We start from the raw sequence: 24,052 nt of genomic DNA, 5'->3' as shown, positions 1-24,052 counted from the left end.
TTGGTGGGGCCGACCTTGCCCACTCCTGCCGTCTTCCTCTGGGTCGGGAGGTTGCTGTCCCAGCAAGGCCAGCAGCGGGAGCGAATGTCTGACTGTGGAATGAAGTCTCGGGGTCCTGGGATGGGGGCTCCAGGCCGCACTGTGGGGGGACCAGCCATTTGTGCGGGTTTACATTGCATATCATGGGTGCCTGAGGCAGGGGTTAAAAATGGGATTTTCAAGGATGCTGAGGGTGGCTGAAGAGATAACAGCATAGTGTCAAACTACCCCTCTTTTCAAAGCTTGGGTAGGTAAGCGGTTTTATCAAGAGGCAGGAGCCCTCACAGAGCCATGCAGGAGGGGTCTGTCTCAGCTTGGTCTGTAACACATACCACAGACAGGGCAGCTTCATCAACCGATGCTGATTTTCCCAGGTTCTGGAGGCTGCAAAGTCCAAGGTCAAAGCAAATTCCTTCGTATTCTTAAAAGGACACTAATCCCAGCATGGGGGCTCCACCCTCATGTCCTAGGACCTCTCAAAGGCCCCACCTCCAAAGACCATCTCATTAGGGCTTCAACTTAAGAATCTTATGGGGGCACAAACATTCATTCCCTAGCAGGACCTGTCCCGTTCCCTGCCCAAGATACTTATTTATAACGGAAGGGTTGGTGATGCACCACTGGAGCATTATAATCAGGGACTTGACATTTAACCTTAGACAGCAGAGGACGGCAGTGATGAATGACATCTTCTAAAGGAGGAAGGATGCTACCAGGGAAGCACTGAGGCTGGGGCTTGTCTGAGTTCCCTTCCAGCTCTGCATCCTCCACTGTTGTGACTGTATGTAAATCGCCCAGGAACTGGCCCCAGTCACGCCGCTGGAGCAGGGTCCCTAGTAGAACTTGGGGTCCCGTCCAGCAGCCGTGCACCAACCGGCCTCGTGAGAGCCAGTTGCTGGCACTCCCTCCCGCTCCTCACTTGTAACCTAAAGACACGTTGGCAGCTTGCAGTCAGCCCCGGCGGGGGGGACAGTCCTCCACTGGCATCCACGGGGGCTGCTTTTGTGCAAGTCTCTTATGTAGGATGCGTCGTATTTGCAGTTTCAGTTCAGCGTGGGAATCAGTATCAGGGTTTCCCCAGCCACATGCCTGGGTTCAAATGCAGTTCTTTCACTTCCAGCCCATATGATCTTAAACCTGACACTCATCTCCACCCGTTTTCTCGTTCAGGTTCATGAATGCAATCACATTTATATCATACTACTGACCATGGAATTAGGACACCATGCACATAGCAGGTATTCACATCCATTTGTTATTATCTAATACCAATTTTGCATTCACGACTGTGTCTGCTGTACTTCCCAGCATGCCCCGCACCTCTTGGGTATAATCAGACAATGGGTCACACAGTAGAGATCATGCACCCATCATGCGTGCACCGCTGTCATTTATTTCTGTCATTCTGAAAACAATTTCAGCCTATCCACAGAAGTGTTAGTAGGAGTGTAAATATAATGAATAGTTCCTCCCTTAAATTCTGTGCTCAGTGATTTGGAGTTGGTGACCCCCTAGGCAGTTGAGAGACATTAGAGGTTTTTGAAGTAAAAAGCATAGCCAGGCACCTTATATACAGAACGCCAACCTTCTAAGGCAGCTAATGTCATTACTTCCATTTTCCAGATGCAGAAAACCAAGGCTCAGAAAAGGTCAGGAACTTGCCCAGAGGCCTGGCCAGAAATTGGCATCATTTTCCCTCCCAGGACCAGCTCCAGGGGGCTTGATGGTCTCAGGGCAAGGGCAGGAGCTTTGGCCCGGGTGGAGTCCAGCACCTGTCCTCTTGTGCCTCGGGTTCCCACTGCCCCTCCAGCTCTGGGTCATCACCGGCAGGTTGGAGGCCTCAGAAGCCAGCTCTCCAAGCAGGATCCCAAGGTGTTAGATGTAAAGTCTAGCTTGGGTTGGAGGGGAGGGCAGGTGGGAATTCTTGCTTTTTGGAAAGGATCCGACATTGTTTCTGAGGATTGCTGATCAGAGAGAATGCCCTTGGGTGGGCCCTTGGAAGGGTGGCTGTGTTTTACTCCCAACACCCATCAAATAGCTGGCAGCTTTGTGTGGTCCCTATTCTGATGAGCTTTATATCTGAATTCAAAGCTGTTTCTCTTGGCAGGACTCAGGGCTTTGCTGTTGATGCTGCCAAAAACTATGGGGCTTGTGCCAGTTGGCTGGAGGATTTGGGTGGTGGTTGTTTTCAACATAGAGAGAAAATGTTCTCTTCAGTCAGCAGAGGTGCCCTTCAAACATCTCTGCATCACTGCTCCTCTGACACACCCTCTGGAGTAGCCAGCCCAGTGCTCCTCGGCTGTGTCTGCCTTGTCCACTCTTCCAAGGGGCAGGGGTGGGGAGACGAAGTGACACTGTGCCGCCTCAGGCTGTCTTGGCCTCCATCATCATGCAGAGGTTCAGAGAGGGCCAGGCCACATTCATGGCCTCTGCCCAAGACTCACCTGGTGGCTGGCTGTGCAGATGGCCTGCCTTCTACACACCGGCAGTACCCAGGGTGGCAAGTGGGGATGCTGGGTGAACTGTACCTATTCTTCATCTACTTGAGGGTCAGACATGTTAGCTTGAATCAAGGTGAGTACGGCACCACTGGCAACTCCCTACCTCAGTCATCAATCCCCCAGCTTGTTACCCCGCCACCAAAACCACCTCCAACTCCAGTGTTTACAAATCTACAACAATTAACATCACCTCTTTGGCTGGGATGTCAAACCTCATTTGAAAAGGGTAAGAAAAATAAATGAAAATTAAAGACAGACCCCACAAAACATGTCTTGATAAATTTAAGAGGATTGAGATCATATCGAAGATCTTTTCTGGCCACAAGAGTATGAAACTAGAAAGTAATTACATGAAGAAAACTGGAAAATCACAAATATGTGGAGATTAAGCAACACACTACTGAATAACCAATGGGCCAAAGGAGAAATTTTTAAAATACCTTGAGACAAAAACGGAGTCGTAATATACTAAAATCTATGGGATGCAGCAAAGGCAGTTCAAAGCGATAAATGCCCACCTCAAGAAACAAGAAAAGCCTCAAATAAAAAACCTAACTTTGCATCTCAAGGGACTAGAAAAAGAATGAAGTTTAAGGTTAGCAGAAGGAAGGAAATGACAAAGATCAGAATGGAAACAATTGAAATTGAGACAAAAAAAAGATAATAGAAAAATCAATCACATTAAGAGCTGGTTTATGGAAAAGATAAACAAAATAGACCAACCAGTAGCTAGCCTCACCAGGAAAAAGAGAGGGCTCAGATAAAATCAGAAATGAAAGAGAAATTACAACTAATACATCAAAAATACAAAGGATCACAAGAGACTACTGTGAACAATTATGTGCCAACAAACTGCACAACCTAGAAGAAATGGATAAATTCCTAAAACATATAACCTACCAAAACTGATTCATGATGAAATAGAACTTTGAACAGAATGATTAACAAAGAGATTGAATCAGTAATCAAAAGCCTCCCAACAAACAAAAGTCCAGGACCAGATGGATTCACTGGTGAATTCTACCAAACATTCAAAGAAGAATGAATACCAATCGTTCTCAAACTCGTTCAAAATATAGAAAAGAGGGGAGCTCTTCCAAACACATTTTACAAGGCCAGCATTACCCTGATACCAAAACGGGACAAAGATGCCACAAAAAAAAAAAAAGAAAGAAAGAAAAAGAAAGAAAAGAAAATTACAGGCCAATATGCCTGATGAACATAGATGCAAAAAATCCTCAACAAAATATTAGTAAATCGAAATCAGCGGTAAATCGAAATCAGCGGTACATTAAAAGGATCATACAACTGTGACCAAATGGAATTTATTCCAGGGACTCAGGGATGGTTCAGTACCTGAAAATCTTTCAAAGTGATACACCATATTAACAAAATGAAGGATAAAAATCATATAATCATTTCAATGGATGCAGAAAAAACATCTGACAAAATTCAACATCCGTTTATGATAAAAACTATCAGCAAAGTGGATATAGAGGGAATGTACCTCAACATAATAAAGGCTATATATGACAAGCCCACAGTTAATATCATACTCAATGATGAAAAGCTGAAAGCATTTCCACTAAGATTAGGAAAAAGACAAGGATGCCCACTTTTGCCACTTTTATACAGCATAGTATTGGAATTCTTAAAGCAGTAAGGCAAGGAAAAGAAACAAAAGGCACCCAAATTGGAAAGGAAGAAGTAAACCTGTCATTATTTTCAGATGACATGATGCTATATATAAACCCTGGATATTCCACCAAAAAAACTGTTAGAACTAATGAATGAATTTCGTAAAGTTGCAGGATACAAAATTAACATAGAGAAATCAGTTGCATTTTATACACTAATAACAAACTATCAGAGAATTTAAGAAAACAATCCCATTTACAATTGCATCCAAAAGAGTAAAACACTTAGGAATAAATTTAACCATGGAGGTGAAACACCTGTCTATTGAAAACTATAAGATATTAATGAAAGAAATTGAAGACATAAATAAATGGAAATATATTCTGTGCTCATGGATTGAAGAAGTACTGTTGTTAAAATGTCCATACTACCCAAAGCAATCTACAGATTCCATTCAATTGCTATCAAAATCCCAGTGGTATTTTTCAAAGAAATAGAACAAACAATCCAAACATTTTTATAGACCCATAAAAGACCCCAAATAGCCAAAGCAATCTGGAAAAAGAGGAACAAAGCTGGAGGCATCATGCTCCCTGATTTCAAACTGTATTACAAAGCTAAAATAGTATGGTATTGGCATAAAAACAGGAACTTAGATCAATGGAACAGAATAGAAAGCCCAGAAATAAACTTAGGCATATATGGTCAATTGATTTACAACAACAGAATCATGAATATACAATGAGGAAAGAATAGACTCTTTAATAAATGAAGTTGTGAGAATTGGACAGCCACATGCAAAAGAATTAAACTGGATTACTTTCCAGCACTGTACACAAAAATTAACTCAAAATGGGTAAAAGACTTGAACTTAAGGCTTGAAACCATAAAACTCCTACAAGAAAACACAGGTTGTAAGCTTCTTGACATTGGTCTTGGCAATGACTTTTTAATTCTGACAGCAAAAGCAAAAGCAACAAAAACAAAAAGGAGTAAGTGGAAGTACATCCAACTAAAAAGCTTTTTCACAGCAAAGAAAACCATAAACAAAATGAAAAAGCAACCTACTGAATGGGAGGAAATAATTGCAAGTCATATATTCTTTTTTTTTTTTTTTGTGGTACGTGGCCTCTCACTGTTGTGGCCTCTCCCGTTGTGGAGCACAGGCTCCGGACGCACAGGCCCAGCGGCCACGGCTCACGGGCCTAGCCACTCCGCGGCATGTGGGATCTTCCCGGACTGGGGCATGAACCCGTGTCCCCTGCATTGGCAGGTGGACTCTCAACCACTGCACCACCAGGGAAGCCCAACAAGTCATATATTCTGATAAGGGGCTGATACGAAAATATGTAAAGAATTCCTACAACTCAATAACAAAAACAAAATGATCTGATTTTTAAATAGGTGGTAGATCTGAATAGGTATTTTTCCAAAGAAGGTTTACAAATGGCCAACAGGCATGTGAAAAAATGCTTAACATCATTATTTATCAGGGAAATGCAAATCAAAGCCACAATGAGATACCACCTGTTAGAATGGCTATTATAAAAAAGTATAGAAATAGTAAGTGTTGGCAAGGATGTGGAGAAAAGGGAATCCTTGTGCACTGTTGGTGGGAATGTAAATTGGTGGAAAACAGTACGGAGGTTCCTCAAAAAATAAAAAATAGAACTATAAGATCCAGTAGTTCTACTTCTGGGTAGTTATCTGAAGAAAATGAAAACACAAAATTGAAAAGATATATGTACCCACACATTCATCACAGCATTATTTACAATAGCCAAGATAAGGAAACAACCTAAATGTCCACTGATGGATAAAGAAGATGTGGTAAATATACACAGTGGAACATTATTCAGCCATGAAAAAGAATGAAATCTTGCCATTTGCAACATGAATGGACCTTGAGGGCATTATGCTAAGTGAAATAAGTCAGAGAAAGACAAATACCATATGATCTCACTTATATGTGGAATCTGAAAAAAAAAAACCAAACAACAACCCAAGCTCATAGATATGAAGAAAAGATTGGTGGTTGCATGTGGCCGGGGGTGGAGGGGAGGATGAACTGTTTTAGTTTTTTGGGGGGGTGGGTATAAAAAAATTAAACAAAAGGAAACGTTAGAGCCTGCATATGCCTATACTTTCCCCCAGTCAGGACAAACAGAATAGATAAAAGAGAAAAAAGCTCACACCCACAGTGTGTGGGCTGCCAGGAATGTAGGGAGTGGCCTGGTTAAGAAGCCTCCAGAGCTCGGCCACACCATCCAGAGCACCTTCCAAAGGTGAGACGCTCGCTGTGTTGTAGGGTGTTGAGGCCCAGTGCGATGGATGGTTACCATGTCTGGACTCAGGTGGTGGGAAGACTCATGAAGGAACATCCTTTCAGTGGAAGAAAAGTAAAAGCTGATTTAGACTGACAAGGGTGTTGGGCCTTGCTCCCTCCCTGGCCATGTGGCTTAGCACCAGCGCTGCCTGACCTCTTCGCAGACAAGGCAGAGTTAACTCCCAAGCGACCTGGGTTTGTAATAAGTCTTCTGGTCAAAAAGAGAGGCAAATACTTGCGGGTTTGTGACCAGGAATGCCAAGGCAGCTGAATCTGTTGTCAATGGCCAGCTTTGGGGTGAAGACTGGTGACTGCTAACATGGGTGATGTCAAAATCAGACGTTAGAGAATGCCCTTTGCATACCATTTCAAATCCAAACTAAGTGAGCCATTTCTCTGCAAGTCGACTGGCTGATATATTGTGTGATTCATCCTTAGGTCCCTTACTCTATAAAAGTTTCCCTTTCCCCCTAAATTCATCCCAGAAACTCTAGCAAAGGGGCCATTAGGATACACAGCCCATTGGTTATATGAGCTGAGCTGATAAAGGGGGACATGGATCCTGGGCTCAGGACTCGGAGAACTCGTGGAGAACTTTGTGGAGAACTTTGTGTGTTCCAGGCACTTTCCATATTTCTTTTCTAAACCTCAGAACCCAAAGGGTGACTTTAGAACTCCTGTTTCAGAGATGAAGCTGAAGCTCGTACAGCTTAGCTTTTTTTTTTTCTTTTAAGATTCCACACAGCTGGTTAATGAAGTAGCCAGGATCCAAACCCAAACCTGCTGGGCTTTCCCTCTACTCTACCAAGCTAGCTCACTACCAAATAATGCATTTTTACCACACAATAAAAAGATCTTTTATGCCTCCTGGCGGCTTCCAGTCTGGGGAAGTAGTAGGACATCGAAAGATCCCTGAACAGCAAGGTAAAGGGGCAAAGCTAGTACTTCTGGAAACAGAAGTGTCAATGTCCACCCTGCGGGCTGTACGAGCAGAATTAACACTGCAGAGAATGTAACCCGTGAGTGGAAAAGAAAGAGTGAGCAGCTCTCCTAAAATACAAGGAAGAGGATGGAGAGAGGAAAACAATAAGCAGGAGATTACAACACTGGAAGGCAAAGGAGGGAAATCTCAGTAAGATGTATAGTGACAAATGGAATATTTATGAACGGAATAGTTCCTGCCGTATCAGTAAACAAAGGATGTCACAGTCACCTATGATTGCAGCCCTGCTAGGAGAGCCCGGGAGCCCGGAGGAAACTCAGGGCTGAAAAGAATACCTGCCGTCTAGCAGCCAACAGACTGCAGCCGCTCCCTGCGGTGAGCCCCGAGGAAACTCAGGATGTGAAAACTGGCCCCAGATAGTTCAAGTGCACATCAAAGGAATGATTTCAGTGAGCCCAGATTCTTGCATCTTCCCATACATAGAAAAGCGCTAAATTCTTTAACTGGAGATGTCTGCTTTTCTTTAATGAACAATAATCCTTTGACGTTCCCGACTACCTTCCCTTCGTTGCAAAACTCCTATATGTCCTGGCTGCCCCCTCGCCTCCTTGGAGCAGTTTCTCAGAGTTATCTGAAAAGCCATGGCCTGGGCTGCAGTCCTTATTTTGCCCCAAGTAAAACTTAACTCGCAACTCTCACGTTGTGTATTTTTTTAAGTCAAAAATCGTTACTCCGGAGGACGGGAACACATAATTCAAATTGAAATATTATTTAAAGATATAAATGTAGAAAACGTATGCTCTAAAACAGAAACCTGTGCAATGCAGTCTGGAACATGTTCTTGACAAAAGGAAAGCAAAGAGGCCCCATGAAAACACATCCGAGCATCCCCTACAAATCACTTCTGTGTCTCCTCTGTGCACCAAATGCAGGAGTCCCAGGGTATATATATGTGAGGACATAACCAATGTTTGGATGCGTGTGCGTGAAGAAAGCCGCCCCTGCAGAGGTGGCAACTGCAAAAACGTAGACCATGATTTTAAAAAATTTATTAATTTATTTATTATTGGCTGCGCTGGTCTAGTTGCGGCGAGCGGGGGCTACTCTTCATTGCGGTGCGTGGGCTTCTCATTGCGGTGGCTTCTCTTGTTGTGGAGCACGGGCTCTAGGTGCGCAGGCTTCAGTAGTTGTGGCACGTGGGCTCTAGAGCGCAAGCTCACTAGTTGTGGCGCACGGGCTTAGTTGCTCCACCGCAGGTAGGATCTTCCCAGACCAGGACTCGAACCTGTGTCCCCTGCATTGGCAGGTGGATTCTTTAACCACTACGCCACCAGGGAAGTCCTGACCTTAATTTTTTTAACCTAAAAACAGACCTCATGCCACACTAGCCATGACCTTACGCTAAAAGGATGGTGAATTCCAAAGCATTAGCTCAGAGAGGCAATTTCGGGTGAAAATGCCCCTGAGATATCTCCAGTGACCTGCCCGTGCCCCGGGTTCACTTTTTCTCTGGCTGTCCCTGTGTCTTCCTCTTCTTGGTGTGAGGTTTGAGCCAACTGACACTTCTGCTTGTCGCTTAGCCTGCTGGTGATGCCAGAGTACAGAGTGACTCTCTGGTGCACCCTCCTGTGCCTTGATGGGGGTTTGGTGGGAGTGTGAGGCTCTGGCGGTGGGGAGGGGCAGCGGAGGGTCCGGGGCGACTGTAGGAGACCCGCAATCTCCCCGGGGGAGAGAAGAGTCACCAGGGTCAGGGCGCGGTATTCAGCCCAGTGCCACGAGGTGGGCGGGTTGCAGCGCCTGGGGCTGGGGAGCATCCCAGACCAGGAAAGCTCGGCAGGCAGGTCTGGGCACTGGCCTTATCGAGGCCACAGGAGGGCGAGACCAGGCCAGAGGCTGGACGTCCTCTCCTTCGGCTTTAAGCAGGCTCAGACCCTGGGACACTGAGTCTAATTGCAGAGCTGGGATGAGAATTCAGGCCTCCCCAACCCCATTTAGTGGTAAACAGTTTCTGAGTTATGTAAACCACTCTCCCTCGGAATATCAAGGGCTACTCTTGGCCATCATATCAGCAAACACTGGACAGTTTCTTCCTCTGAATATCAATAGCCAACGAGGTAACACAGTAGAGAACTCAAGTCTGCCCCTCCTGGTGATATATAATTTCAAATTCAGTCTGGTCACCTTTTTTTTTTTTTTTTTTTTAGTTTCTGCTTTATAACAAAGTGAATCAGTTATACATATACATCTGTTCCCCCATCCCTTCCCTCTTGCATCTCCCTCCCTCCCACCCTCCCTATCCCACCCCTCTAGATGGTCACAAAGCACCGAGCTGATCTCCCTGTGTTTGCGGCTGCTTCCCACTAGCTATCTACCTTACGTTTGGTAGTGTATATATGTCCATGCCTCTCTTTCGCTTTGTCACAGCTTACCCTTCCCCCTCCCCATATCCTCAAGTCCATTCTCAAGTAGGTCTGTGTCTTTACTCCTGTTTTACCCCTAGGTTCTTCATGACATTTTTTTCTTAAATTCCATATATATGCGTTAGCATACAGTATTTGTCTTTCTCTGACTTACTTTGCTCTGTATGACAGACTCTAGGTCTATCCACCTCACCTGTTTTCTAAGTCTTCATCCAGTAGGGTGTCACTCTGTAGTTATATCCGGATATGACTGTACTTATTTCCTCCAAAATAACTGTAGGCAGAGGGTGATGCTAGAATATTATGTCTTCATAATTACTAGTGGCTATAGGGTATTTTTCTATTTATTCCAGAACCTTAAGATTTCAGAGCTGGATGAAAATAATAATTACCTGGTTATCCCAACTTGTTTTGCTAGAAGTGAAAAACTGAAGTTCAGAGAGGTAGAGGGACCTGTCCAAGGTCACACAGCTAATGGTGGGAAGAGATGGGAATGAAAGTTTTCTTTTTAAAATGTTTATTTATTTTTGGCTGCGTTGGGTCTTTGTTGCTGCGCGTGGGCTTTCTCTAGTCGCGGTGAGCGGGGGCCACTCTTTGTTGCGGTGCGCGGGCTTCTCATTGCGGTGGCTTCTCTTGTTGCAGAGCATGGGCTTAAGGTCCACAGGCTTCAGCAGTTGTGTCTCGCGGGCTCTGGAGCGCAGGCTCAGTAGTTGTGGCGCACAGGCTTAGTTGCTCCGCGGCATGTGGGATCTTCCCGGACCAGGGCTTGAACCCGTGTCCCCTGCATTGGCAGGTGGATTCTTAACCACTGCGCCACCAGGGAAGCCTGGTAACAGAAGTTTCTGACTTCCAGTCCTGTGTATGTCTGCAATTTTATAATGTCATGACTGCCGAACTACTGTTAGAAATGAAAGCTAAAGGTTCTCTTAGACAACTGACCATTGTCTCTCAGACAACAGAAACCACACGGAACATTTCAAGAAACACCTAACAATGATCAGTTTAAAAACTTTCTCATTAAAGCACACATACACCCATGCACACTCACACATATACGTGCGCCCCACCCTCTTCTCTGGCTACATTTTACACTGTCCATGTGTGTCTTGCACAGCCAACAACTTCACGAACAGACTGCTACAACCCTACGCATCCTTTAAATGAATGCCGCCACAGGAGCCAAGCCTGGAGTACCAGCAAACCCCATCCTCCCGCGTGATCCTGGTGGCCGCCTAGAGGCCGTCGCCCTGCTGGGCTGGCCCGGGAGCTACTGCACGAGATGCCTCCCTGACTGAGCAAATCTGCGTCCAGAGCCAAAGAGCCGGAGGGAGTTATCTCCCGCCTTCCCTCCCTCAGGAGGCTGGCGGGCTGTACAGCAACCAAAGGTACACAATGCACACCAGGGTCTGCAATTACATAAACTTCTATATTAGTTTCCTAGGGCTGCCGTAACAAATTACCATAAACTCGGTGGCTTAAGACAAAAGACATTTATTCTGTCATAGTTCTGGAGGCTAGAAGTCTGGAATCGAGGTGTCCGCAGGGCCATGCTCCCCTCCAGGGCTCTGGGGAGTGTGCTCCACGCTGCCCCCCCCACCGGCCCCTGGCATCCCCTGGCTTGCGGCTTGTCACTCGGGGCCCTGCCTCTGTTGTCCCCTGGCTGCCATTCCCTCTGCGTGCGCACCTCAACTTCCCAACCCCTCTCTCCTTATGAGGACGCCGGTCGTTGGCTTTGGGGCCCACCCTAATCTGGTCTGACCTCGTCTTAATTTGATCAAAGACCCTGTTTCCAAAGAAGGCCACGTTCACAGGTGCAGGGGGTTAGGACTTCAATGTCTCTTCGGGGGACTCGACCCACAGTACCTAGTGTCCAAAAAGCTCACTCTTCTGCCCTTGTGCATCCAAGGCACGCATGTGGCTTCACCCTCCTCGGCGAGGTCCTGGGTGGAGCCCCGCTCGGCTCCCAGAGCCAGGGAACCCCTCACACAGGGCCCCTCACCCCCTGCCGTCGTCCGGAGTATTTCTGTACGTGTGAAGGCTCTCGTCTTACACCTTCAAACTCCTCATTCAGTTCACAACACCTGCAACTTGTGTTCCCTGTGTGTCTTACACCCTGGCCCACACATGCACCGCAAGTGAGGTGTGCAAGGCCGCGGGCTCAGCCACCAGTGCAGGCTCTTTCGCCAGTCCCTGACGCCACTGAGGAACTTCATAGGAACAGGACCCTGAGACCTTCCGAGATGGGGCAGAAAGGGAGTGCCGAGGCCATGGAGGACTTCCGGTTTTGAGGTGCCCCTTAATTCCTAAAAGGTTCCAATTTCTTCTTCGTTTATTCCATACATCACTAGGGTTGTAGCCTTCACGTTGGGAGCTGCAGAAATGGGGGTTCTTCTCCCTTTACTGCTGGGGTGCGTACAATGCAGAGGCGATTCCCTCTTAGCGTTAATTACTCCAGCATTTGTGCGGAAGAGAGGTCGCCACGGGACCCCCAAGGGTCCTTTCACTTGATCGGGATCGGCTTGCTGCAGGGCGACGTGGCTTCATACACAAGTGTCCATCTCCGTGGTGTCTGTCTGTCCAGAGGACGGCCCAGCTGGCGGCTGCAAGATGACACGATGAGGCTGTCACTCAAACAGGTCCTGGTAGTCGGGAGGCTGTTCCTGCTGACCGCAGGGGTACAGAAGGAGCTCCTTCCCCAGGGAGGTGATGGGTTCCTCCTGTGAAGCAGAGGGTACAGGTCAGGCTGTGCCCAGTGAGAGCAGCACAGGTATTAGGTGGCTCCTGAGTCTTATTTATACAGTTGAATAAGAAGCCATGCCCTCCCTACCTCGCCAGAGCACATAACTTCTGGTCTCCCCTTGGGTGTTCACAAAGCTTTCTTGGCTTAGGTAGCCTTGAAAGAGATTTTTCTTGCCCGCAAACTGCCACATGGTCTCCCTCCCTCCTGGGCTTGTGCTCTAACTTAAGAGTGTTCTCATGATGGAAAAGAATATATTAAAAAAAAAAAGAGGGCTTCCCTGGTGGCGCAGTGGTTGAGAGTCCGCCTGCTGATGCAGAGGACACGGGTTCATGCCCCGGTCCAGGAAGATCCCACATGCCACAGAGCGGCTGGGCCCGTGAGCCATGGCCGCTGAGCCTGCGCATCCGGAGCCTGTGCTCCGCAATGGGAGAGGCCACAACAGTGGGAGGCCCGCGTACCGTAAAAAAAAAAAAAAAAAAAGTATATATATGTGTAACTGTATATGAATCACTTTGCAGTACAGCAGTAATCAACACCACATTGTAAGTCAACTATACTTCAAAAAAAAAAGAGTGTTCTCAGATGTGGTCCGAGTGCACAGAGTTTGTCGCATGTCCTGCATGCTGTGCCCCAGCGGGTTCTCCCTGAGCATTTGAGGAGGAACAAGGTTCAGTGATAAAGGAAATGCCATTGACAATCCTGATTATCAGCAGGGGTCATCAAAGGCTAATTCCCCCACTGCTTGTGTCAGTCATGTTTCCTGGAATTGCCTTTCACTGTCAGAGCTGCTGCAGGACCCGTCACAGAGCCAGCGAAGTCTGCGCATTGCTTCACCTTGTGGTACTCCACCAGCTCAGCCAGGCTGGCATGCTGCAGCTGGTCTGCACCCAGGAAGCTGTACGAGTCCGTGGAGGCATCTATGACGAAGTGTTTGCAGCCGTCCTTGGACAGATAGGACAGGACGTAGCCCTTGATTCTCTCGCTGACCCGGATCAGGAAGCTGCCTGGCACGCACGCGCTCAGAAGCTCATTCGCTCTCTGTACGGTGAGAATTCCTGTGGGAAAGAAGAGGTGTTTCAGCCAAATCATTTCCAAAACTCCCCTCTGTTAAATGCAGCCGTGTGGATAAAGCTAATAAAAATCTGAGCAAGTTTAAGTCCAGTTTGGACTTCTTAGGAATACGGTATAGTATCATTCGTCATCTGGTATTTGGTCACTGGGCCGGGGTAGGTTACATAAGCAAATGGATAGTATAAACGAGAGCTGAGACGTTTACCCCTCAGAACACATTTCCGCTCACACACCCACTGACAACAGCACAGGCGTCAGGTGGCTTCTGAGTGTGGTCGGACCCTTGACGGTCGTCCTGGGAGGGTGAGCTCTCCCCAGTTGACTGATGGGGACTCTATGGCCTGGGAATGATCCTGCTTGATCTGGAATGGTAGTTCTCACCCAGGGCAATGTCTGGAAATGTCTTGAGACATTTTTGGTTGTCCTGGATGGGGGGCTACTTTCCTCCAGTGCGTTGAGGCAGGGGTGATGCTAAGCCTCCCACCACGAACAGAGCAGCCTCACTACAAAGAGTGATCCAGCCCCAAATGACGTCAGTGCCGAAGACGGACACCCTGGTCGGGTGTCAACAAGTTAGTGACAGAACCAGGAGGGGCCCAGGCCTACCCAGTGCCCTCTGCTGTGGCTACTCCTAAATGATGCTTCATTTACAGGAATGAAGGTAGATACATAGGTATAGGCATGTACATGTGTATATATATGCTTATCTATTAATAGTTATGTCTTCACATACATTCAAAAGAATGAAACCCTTCATATATATACACATGAGTTTTATACACCTATGTATACATGTGTATAGTTTGGATGCCTCGTGAATTCACACTGATTCAGACCGGCCTTTTCCCCAATGAGTCCACACTCAGGACGTTTGACTCGTATTCCCGGTTTCCCTTCTCATGCCTAGTGTAATTCTTCAGAGACAGCCAGAAAGTGCACAGCACGCCTTGGCAGGGTGGTGAGGGTGGTGAGTGACGCTGACCTCTGACCTGGGGAGCGGCGTTCTCTGCGCCCTTTCCCACGTCAGCAGATGGGACCCCCTGCCGTCTCCCATGCTGGTCCTCAGTACCGTTATCAGGAGACCCCAGAAAACCTCCTGGTGAAAAGGCAATGGATTATCACAGCCCTTTAGTCTAACAAGACTAAAGGTGGTAAAGTTAATTGAGAATTAAACCTAATTATCCAGGGTGAAGCCTAAAATAAAACTGCTTCTATGTTCTCTTTTGTAAGCAGACCTTTAATAAAGGGAGGATTGGAAAGCCGCTGTTCTCCCCCCGCAAGACCAGCCGACCGGCCCGCCTCCTGCCCCGTCCCCCCTGCAGGGCCCGCACCTGCACGTCCCGGTGCGTGAGGCTCAGCCCCAGGGTGACGCCAGGATGGGGGTGGGAGTCCGGGCGCTGGACAGGAAATGAGGCTGCCGCCTCTCCTCTGGCCCCAGCTCTGCTGTGTCCCTGCCCCACGGGGCACCTTCTCCGTCCTGTCCAGTCACCTTCCTGCCCTTCCCCGGCAAGACTGAGCCACTGGACACGGCAGGCACCGTGACCCCGAGGAGCCCCCTGGGTCAGCTGCTGGGTGTCCGCGTCAGGTGCCCAAGTGCCGCCCAGGTGAGCTCCCCGAGCTACGACCGCTTCTGTCTGCCTGTTTTACCTTCTGCACACACCCGGTCCCACGGAGGGCAACTGGAGGCTGAACCAAGGCCACAGGTGACCAGCCTGCCCGGGGCCTGCAGGAGACCAAGGTTTGAAGACTCTGGGTCTGTCTCTGAAACCAGGGGTATTTTTCACTGACTTCAGAATCGAGGTGAGGGGCTCATTCTGAAAAGATTTCTCTCCCCTCCCCGACTTACTGACAGGCTGACTCTGAGATTCCAGATTACTTCAACAGATGTATAATGTCTGGATTTCCTCAAGATAGATTTGGATTCCTAAAATGAAAGCTATTCTGGAGCATTATAACCAGAATAAGGCAAATTCCTCCTAAAATCAGGTCATATAGTAGCTGTAAATCAAACCACCCGAGAGCCCCCCAGTCTGTAGCTATTCCTCATTACACACAAGTCCTGGTGTTGTCTCATCTCCAGAGACACCAGAACTCGGTCCTAATGGGCCTCCTTCCCCTCGGTGGTACCCACGGCAGGTGCAGAAGGCGAATGCCACGGGGACCAGGCTTTGTTCTTTTTGCTTTACAACAGGGTCACCATGCCTGAAGGGCACGCTCTCTTGGTGCACCTGTGATACAGGTCGATGGACAATTTCTCACGATTCCATCGAGGTCAGTGGGTGCCTTCAGGGAGGCCTGACTGAGGTCACTGCCAAGCGGGGAGCTTGGTCTGCCCGTAAAGGGAGCTCTTGAATGCAATGCCAAGTCCAGCATCAGATATTAATCACCACGGACTCGTGCCCCATTGCACGACTCTAAGAAATTAATTCTAGAGCAGTGAGTGGCCTTCCTCAGTCCCTGAGACTGTGACACCTCCAGGCCACCTCCCTCACACAAGAACCAAACCTGTCTCAGAGCATAGAAGGATCTCCGCACTAGTGGAAACGGATACATAAAAGCTTCCTTCTGGGGCTTCCCTGGTGGCGCAGTGGTTGAGAGTCTGCCTGCTGATTCAGGGGACACGGGTTCGTGCCCCGGTCCGGGAAGATCCCACATGCCACGGAGCGGCTGGGCCTGTGAGCCATGGCCGCTGAGCCTGCACGTCCGGAGCCTGTGCTCCGCAACGTGAGGGGTCACAACAGTGAGAGGCCCGCGTACCGCCAAAAAAAAAAAAGAAGTTAAAAAATCTACAAACAATAAATGCTAGAGAGGGTGTGGAGAAAAGCGAACCCTCTTGCACTGTTGGTGGGAATGTGAATTGATACAGCCACTATGGAGAACAGTATGGAGGTTCCTTAAAAAACTAAAAATAGAACTACCATATGACCCAGCAATCTCACTACTGGACATATACCCTGAGAAAACCATCATTCAAAAAGAGGCATGTACCACAATGTTCATTGTAGCACTATTTACAATAGCGAGAACATGGAAGCAACCTAAATGTCCATCAACAGATGAATGGATAAAGAAGATGTGGCACATATATACAATGGAATAGTACTCAGCCATAAAAAGAAATGAAATTGAGTTATTTGTAGTGAGGTGGATGGACCTAGGGTCTGTCCTACAGAGTGAAGTAAGTCAGAAAGAGAAAAACAAATACCGTATGCTAACACATATATATGGAATCTAAAAAAAAAAAAAGGTTCTGAAGAACCTAGGGGCAGGACAGGAATAAAGACTCAGACGTAGAGAATGGACTTGAGGACATAGGGAGGGAGAGGGGTAAGCTGAGACGAAGTGAGAGAGTGGCATGGACATATATACACTACCAAATGTAAAATAGATAGCTAGTGGGAAGCAGCTGCATAGCACAGGGAGATCAGCTCGGTGCTTTGTGACCACCTAGAGGGGTGGGATAGGGAGACTGGGTGGGAGATGCAAGAGGGAGGGGATATGGGGATATATGTATATGTATAGCTGATTCACTTTGTTATACAGCAGCAACTAACAACAACATAAAGCAATTATACACCAATAAAGATGTTAAAAAATACATTAAAAAATCATGGTGAATAATATTTGATTTTTTTAACCAATAAAGAAGTCAATATATGGCTTTTCATGTAAATTAATGTAAGAATTGGAAAAAATAAGTTCTTTATAAACTAATAAAAAAAAGGCTAACTGGACAACAAATCAATGCTAATTAAAATAAGGTGGTTCCACCGCAAGCTGTTAGATTAACAAAGAAGTCTGGCAATATCACGTATGTCAAGTATATAGGAAGAAAAACTCTCAAGTATAGCTGGTGGGAGTATAACTTTGTATAATCACTTTGGAAGGCATTTGGCAATATTTAATATAATTAAAGATGCACATACCCTACCTCCCAGCATTTCCACTTCTAGATGTATACCCTGAAGAAATTATCATGAACGTCTACAATGAGACATGTTGTGTATACCACATCATTTTCTGCAATAGCAAAAAAAATGTACCAAACGTAGGAGAAGGGATGAATGAATAATGATATGTGTGTGTAATAAAACATATATCATCATTAAACACAAAACATTATGTGTTTTATAGTGTGTGTATTGTAAATATTTAAATAACATATATCATATAATACTGCACTACAGGTAAAATGAATGAGCCAGTCTACATTTATAAACAAAGAAAAACCCAGATAACATAAAGTTGAGAGAAAACACACGTTGCAGAAGAATGTCTATAACATGATACCCATGTAAATGCTAAACACAATATTCTGTTTTATAGAAACACACATATACCTATGTTTTATATTTTTAAAATATATTTTATAGAAATACTCAGGTATGCATATATATAATAAGAGTATAAAAATATGGATGGAAAGGACAGCTTCAGAAGAGTGGTTCACCCATTGGGAAGGAGAGAAGGAAAGAATCAAAAAGGGAATAAAAAAGGAGCCTTAATTCTCTCTGTCAGGATTTATTTCTTAATAAAAACAGATGTGAAGTAAATATGTTTTTTAACATTCACTGTATCTGGAGAGTAGCTATAACATGTTTCATCACTGGCACTAGATATATTTCCCTCTGTACTGTTCTTGTTTAAAATATTTCATAATTAGAAAAATCGTGTTTAGGGACTTCCCTGGTGGTCCAGTGGTTAAGAATCCACCTGCCAATGCAGGGGACACGGGTTTGATCCCTGGTCCGGGAAGATCCCACATGCCACAGGGCAACTAAGCCCATGTACCACAACTACTGAGTCTGAACTCTAGAGCCGTGAGCAGCAACTACTGAGCCCGTGAGCCACAACTACTGAAGCCCACGTGCCTAGAGCCCGTGTTCCACAACAAGACAAGCTGCTGCAATTAGAAGCCCACGCACCGCAACAGAGTAGCCCCCGCAACTAGAGAAAACTCATGTGCAGCAATGAAGACCCAGTACAGCCAAAAAAAAAAAAAGAAAGAAAGAAAGAAAGAAAGAAAGAAAAAGAAAAGAAAAATCATGTTTAAATGAGGAGAGAAAATCCTCCATAATGTGGGTGGGCCTCATCTAATCAGTTAAAAGCCTTCACAGGACAAAGACTGACCTTCCCTGAGCAAGAAAGAATCTGCTAGGGGGCGGACAGCCTCTGGATCTGAGCCGCCAATCTGGCCATTCTCCCTCTGGCTGGCCTGCCCAGCAGGTTTTGGACCCACCAAGCCTGGGACAGAGATGGGGGGGGTCTCTGCTCCTCTCTGCCACCGCGCTGAGTGGTGGCTGGCACTCCCTCAGGTTCTGTGCCTGGTCTTCCTCTCTTACCATCTTCCCAACTCACCCCTGGAAAGTCTCATCCCCTCCATGCTTTTAATTATGGACTAACGATCCAATCTATTATCTCGAGGGTTGACCCATTAATCTGATTGCTAAATGGATACTTTCACGCAACAGCCCCAAAGAACATTCAAACTCATCATATCCCAAACGAGTGCACTGTCCCCCTCCCCTAAGTCCCCGCATCCTCCTGGGTTCCTGTCTCACCAACAGTGTGCAGCTTCCACCCACCCCACAAGCCAGAGGCCCAGCAGCCCTCAGTTCCCTGGTGTCCTCCTACCCAGCCCCAGCCTTACTCAAAGCTAATTAAGAGAAAGGGGTGAAATAGAAACTTCTGTGGGGTGGAAGATTAGGTGGCCAAAACAGTAATTTAGGAAGGGTGATTAACGGAGTGCAGGACAATGAATGGAATATGGCAAACCAATAAAGAAGAGCTTCCATGCCGCTATTTCAAAACAGGCTTCCTGATAAATAAACAATTATATTTCAAGAAGATAAGATGTGATCCATCTTCTCTTTGTGATAGAAATGGGAACTTTTGTCTTCTTAAAACTGAAGATAATGATTTACATTGACTACCTGGCTGTGTAATTATTTATTATTACCTTATTATATTGTATCATATTATTTGCTTTGCTTATAACTATGATACATGTTTGTATAAATGAAAATAACTCAATAATAATTAATAAATTATACGTAAAACTCAAGAGTCTTATTTTTTAACCAAAGCCTCAACTAGATTTTTAGTCCGACTGTGTCTTCCTAGCTCGTAGCAACTGTTTCCAACAGATCTGCCCGTTGAAGTATCAGGATTTTTAATAACACCGACACTTTGAATTTCTCACTCCCTGCTGCTACCACCCTTTCAATCAGGGATGGCAGCATCTTCTGCCCAGTGACACAGAAGCTAAAAGTGGCTGATTTCCTCACTGCTTATCTTACAAAGGAAAGAACACCAGGCACTGTGGGGCAGCGGAGTTGACCATGACAGACGGGTCACTGACCATGTGCTTTCTATTCATTGTTTGACGCGGTTGTCACTTTTTCCCCCAGTGTCTTCAGAGCAGAATGGAAAGGAAGGAACTGGTCCTGGGAGGGCTGGGTTGGGAGGCTCCTCTGGGGATGGACAATTACAAAACCTAAATCGCCAAAGAACATGCACTTTCCAGGAAAACTAGGCTGCTGTGCTGTACCTGGAAAGGCAGCCCTTTGGCAATGAGCCTACCGCAGATAACGTGGTTCTTTTTAGAGGAGTTTGCCATGCTGTGTGTTTGGGAGCTTGTTTTTGTGGCTTTTTTTATGTGTGAGACGATCCTACAGAAAAGAGAGTAGCCTTAAACATAACTCAAACCGAGATACCCGTTAGGACAAGTGTGCTCCATGAGAGGGCGTGATCTCTGTCTTAAAGCTGTTGTTGGGACTTCCCTGGCGGTCCAGTGGTTAACCCTCCGCGCTTCCACTGCAGGGGGCATGGGTTCAATCCCTGGTCGGGGAACTAAGATCCAGCGTGCTGCACCGTGCGGCCAAAAAAAAAAAAAAAGGTTTTGTTGTCCACGGGACCAGTGAGTCCAACCCAACCACAGACCTCGTGGAAGCCAATCAAGGCAGAAAGCCACCTCCTTCTCTTGAAGTTCAAGAAACGGAGAGGTCGGTGAGGCTGGCGCTGGGTAAATAGACGGCTTGGATAAGCCTAGCTTCGAGGGTCGAATGAAGACGTGCTTTAAGAGCTGACCTCTGCTCAGCCCCCAACAGACCCACTTCACAGCCTTAACCGCATGGGTCAACTTTTAAGTTCAAGATCACAAAGTCCCACCCCTTCACTTAACAGATGAGGAAAGTGAGGCTCAGATAAACGGACTCGCTGCAGAGAACGATGATCTGCTCAAGGTCACTCAGCCCGTGACCTTTCGACCACGCACAGAGGCCACACCGGCCCCTCCCTGGGTGGGGGGCGGATGACAGCGCTGCCATCTGGGGGGGGTCCCAAGGGGCCTGCCTTCCCTCCGCCCTGAAGATAACTACTGGCCCCACACAAAAGGAGATCTTTGTTTTTTATTTTTCCATACTCCTAACAGAGAAGGATTTTTAGTTTTTATTTCAGAGGAAAAGGCTTTAGACAGCTGTGTTTCATTAAATCAGTATTTGATTTCTCTTGGTTATTTTAAAGATCATCTTCCTCCACGCCAGAATATGAAAAAACCATGTAATAGCAATAACCAGGAGAAGATAATTTTATAATGAGTGAACATAAGGGATGGGGGTTTCTGCTGTGATATCACTGCATTTTTCTTTTTTCTTTTAACATCTTTATTGGAGTATAATTGCTTTACAATGTGGTGGTGTCCATCCGGGGTGATAAACCACCCCGTGCTGGGAGCCACCATGGCGTGGGCCTCTGGTCGTGAGACTGCAGCTCCCTGAGAAAGCTGAGAAAAGCTGCTCTGCGAGAACAAGGTCAGAGCCTCTTCGGGGGACGCTCAGGTGAAAGGCAGCCCTGACCCTGCGCGCCTGGAGGCCGAGCCGGCTCACCCACCGCCAGGGGCGGGGCCATGCACTCACCGTGGAACCATGGGGCGATGCTGTCCGAGGTGCCCAGGTAGCCGGCCCGCAGCGGGAGCTGCTCCTCCCGGAACCAGCGCACGATGTCCCCCTGGGCCGAGCGGGATGCTGGCCTCGCCACTGCCTGGTTTCTGACATTCATGAAGGGTTTCAAGTTAGATTCAACTGGTTGGAAAATAATGCTTTCAAAAATCACACACGCACGCAGAGAGTATAACACGTCTGAAGATCTGGCCTCGCAGCTGAGCTCACGGGGTGCGACCCTGCGCACGGCTGTCACACGGTTCCTCCAGGGCAGGGAACAGGAGGGAGCAGATCTGTCACCTGCCCTTCCAGTCCTGCAGGCTAGCCATGAGCTGCTGCTGTGCCGACACACAGATTTTAATTCATTTTTAATATGAATGAGAAGCTCCATTAATTAAAATTTGACAAAATGAGCATTAAAAAGTGAAATACAGCCCCAGCCATATTTTCCTGGAGAGCATGTACTTGCAAAAGGAGGAAACCAGATGCAACAGAATAAACTTTCTCCCTAACACTTTCATCATTCAATTTCCTCATCTTTCTGTTTCCACTAACCTCTCTGACTTGCTTCCTTCTCTCCCATACTTTGAAGAGTTCTGCTAAAAGGCAGTCTCAGAAATAAAAAGTAAAAGAAAGAGGAGTGTTTGAAGATAGGTTAAGAGAAAGATACAGGCAGCACAATGGTTTTGAAATAAATTCAGTAGCAGAACTTAAGTCAATTTCCACTACAAAAACTAATACTGCAGTGTAACAAATGTATTCCCAAGTTCCAGGCCCACAAATTCTGAGCAGAATTCAATGTAAAAACAACAACGAGTTTGGATGAGCTACCGGAATATCCTGCTATGTAAATTACATTCTTTATGCTTTTTATGGTAACACATGCTACCAGGGGTTACATGTGATATACATGTCAGATGTACATATATATACACGTGATGTATATGCATGTACATACGTACATAGCATTTTGGAGAAAACAGCTGATAATACTTGACTTTCCAAGGGAGCAGACACTGCACACACATGAGATTACATGCTAAGTTCTCCTCCTGGCCTTCAGATTAGGTTCTTTTCTTCGGGAAGTCTTTGGAGGTCAAGCAGAAACTCCAAGGACAGCCTGTGTCTGTCTTTCCCTGGGCTGGCTCCTAGCTGACCTCGGTCATCACTGTTTGAAGTCCCAGCCCTGAAACCATCCGGTCTGGCCACCTCACAAAAAGCACTTCATGCAAGTGGCTTAAGTTGGAAAAAATGAGCTACTGGAGCTTAAAACATCGTCTTAAAACCCTCATTAAAAGGCACCTTCATTGCTGTCAGTCACATAAGCTGTGCTCTAAAAATACTGTGGGCGCGGGTGTATGACAAGCCATATTCCACCCTTGGAGGAGCCTGGAGAGGCACATAGCCTGTGGGGACCTGCGGTCCGACACAGTGACAGGCTCGGGTATGGGAGGCGCCTGCGCAGGAGCTCACACTCCGTGCCCCAGTCGCAACGTTGAGGGGCCTCTCTTGTTGTCATAAGGAAAAAATCGTTCCCCAAACTGTCACTCTGTAGAACACGGTCAGTTAGTGCTGGTCCCCAAGTCCCCAGATGGAACCTCTCAACTGAGTAAGTATAAATAATCATAGAACAGGAAATGGTCCACCTCCTGCTTCCTCTGAGGACAGAATCCTCATTAGGAAAAAGCCCTGAAGATAACTACTCACCCCACACAAAAGGAGATCTTTGTTTTTTATTTTTCCATACTCCTAACAGAAAAGGATTTTTAGTTTTTATTTCAGAGGAAAAGGCTTTAGACAGTTGTGTTTCATTAAATCAATATTTGATTTCTCTTGGTTATTTTAAATATCATCTTCCTCCACACCAGAATATGAAAAAAGCATATAATAGCAATAACCAGGAGAAGATAATTTTATAATGAGTGAACATAAGGGATGGGGGTTTCTGCTGTGATATCACTGCATTTTTCTTTTTTCTTTTAACATCTTTATTGGAGTATAATTGCTTTACAATGTTGTTTGAGTTTCTGCCGTATAACAAAGTATATCAGCTATATGTATACATATATCCCATATCCCGTCCCTCTTGTGTCTCCCTCCCACCCTCCCTATCCCACCCTTCTAGGTGGTCACAAAGCACCGAGCTGATCTCCCTGTGCTATGCGGCAGCTTCCCACTAGCTATCTGTTTTACATTTGGTAGTGTATATACGTCCATGCCACTCTCTCACTTCATCCCAGCTTACCCTTCCCCCTCCCCATGCCCTTAAGTCCACTCTCTACGTCTGCATCTTTATTCCTGTCCTGCCCATAGGTTCATCAGAACCTTTTTTTTTTTTACATTCTGTATATGTGTGTTAGCATACAGTATTTGTTTTTCACTTTCTTACTTACTTCACTCTGTATGACAGATTCTAGGTCCATCCACCTCACTA

General features: G+C 46.4%; 1 protein-coding gene across 4 annotated transcripts in view; it reads right to left on the bottom strand.

The window, feature by feature from the left end:
- Window positions 1-11,342: 11,342 nt before the first annotated feature.
- The window catches only part of SH2D4A (SH2 domain containing 4A), a 61,646-nt gene continuing 48,936 nt past the window's right edge, over window positions 11,343-24,052 (bottom strand). For all 4 annotated transcript variants that reach the window (XM_081221118.1, XM_081221119.1, XM_081221120.1 and 1 more), the window contains exons 8-10: window positions 21,595-21,725; window positions 13,442-13,662; window positions 11,343-12,584 (exon numbers count right to left, since the gene is read on the bottom strand). In XM_081221118.1, coding sequence (XP_081077244.1) covers window positions 12,492-12,584; window positions 13,442-13,662; window positions 21,595-21,725 — 445 coding nt within the window. In that variant the 3' untranslated portion in view covers window positions 11,343-12,491. The remainder of the gene's footprint in view (window positions 12,585-13,441; window positions 13,663-21,594; window positions 21,726-24,052) is intronic.

This window comes from Mesoplodon bidens (genome assembly GCF_964165515.1).
Source record: "Mesoplodon bidens genome assembly, chromosome: 20".
In the NCBI taxonomy this organism is placed as follows: Eukaryota; Metazoa; Chordata; class Mammalia; order Artiodactyla; family Ziphiidae; genus Mesoplodon; species Mesoplodon bidens.
The sequence above is the reverse complement of the archived record's forward strand: the minus strand, read 5'-3'. Positions and strand labels throughout refer to the sequence as shown.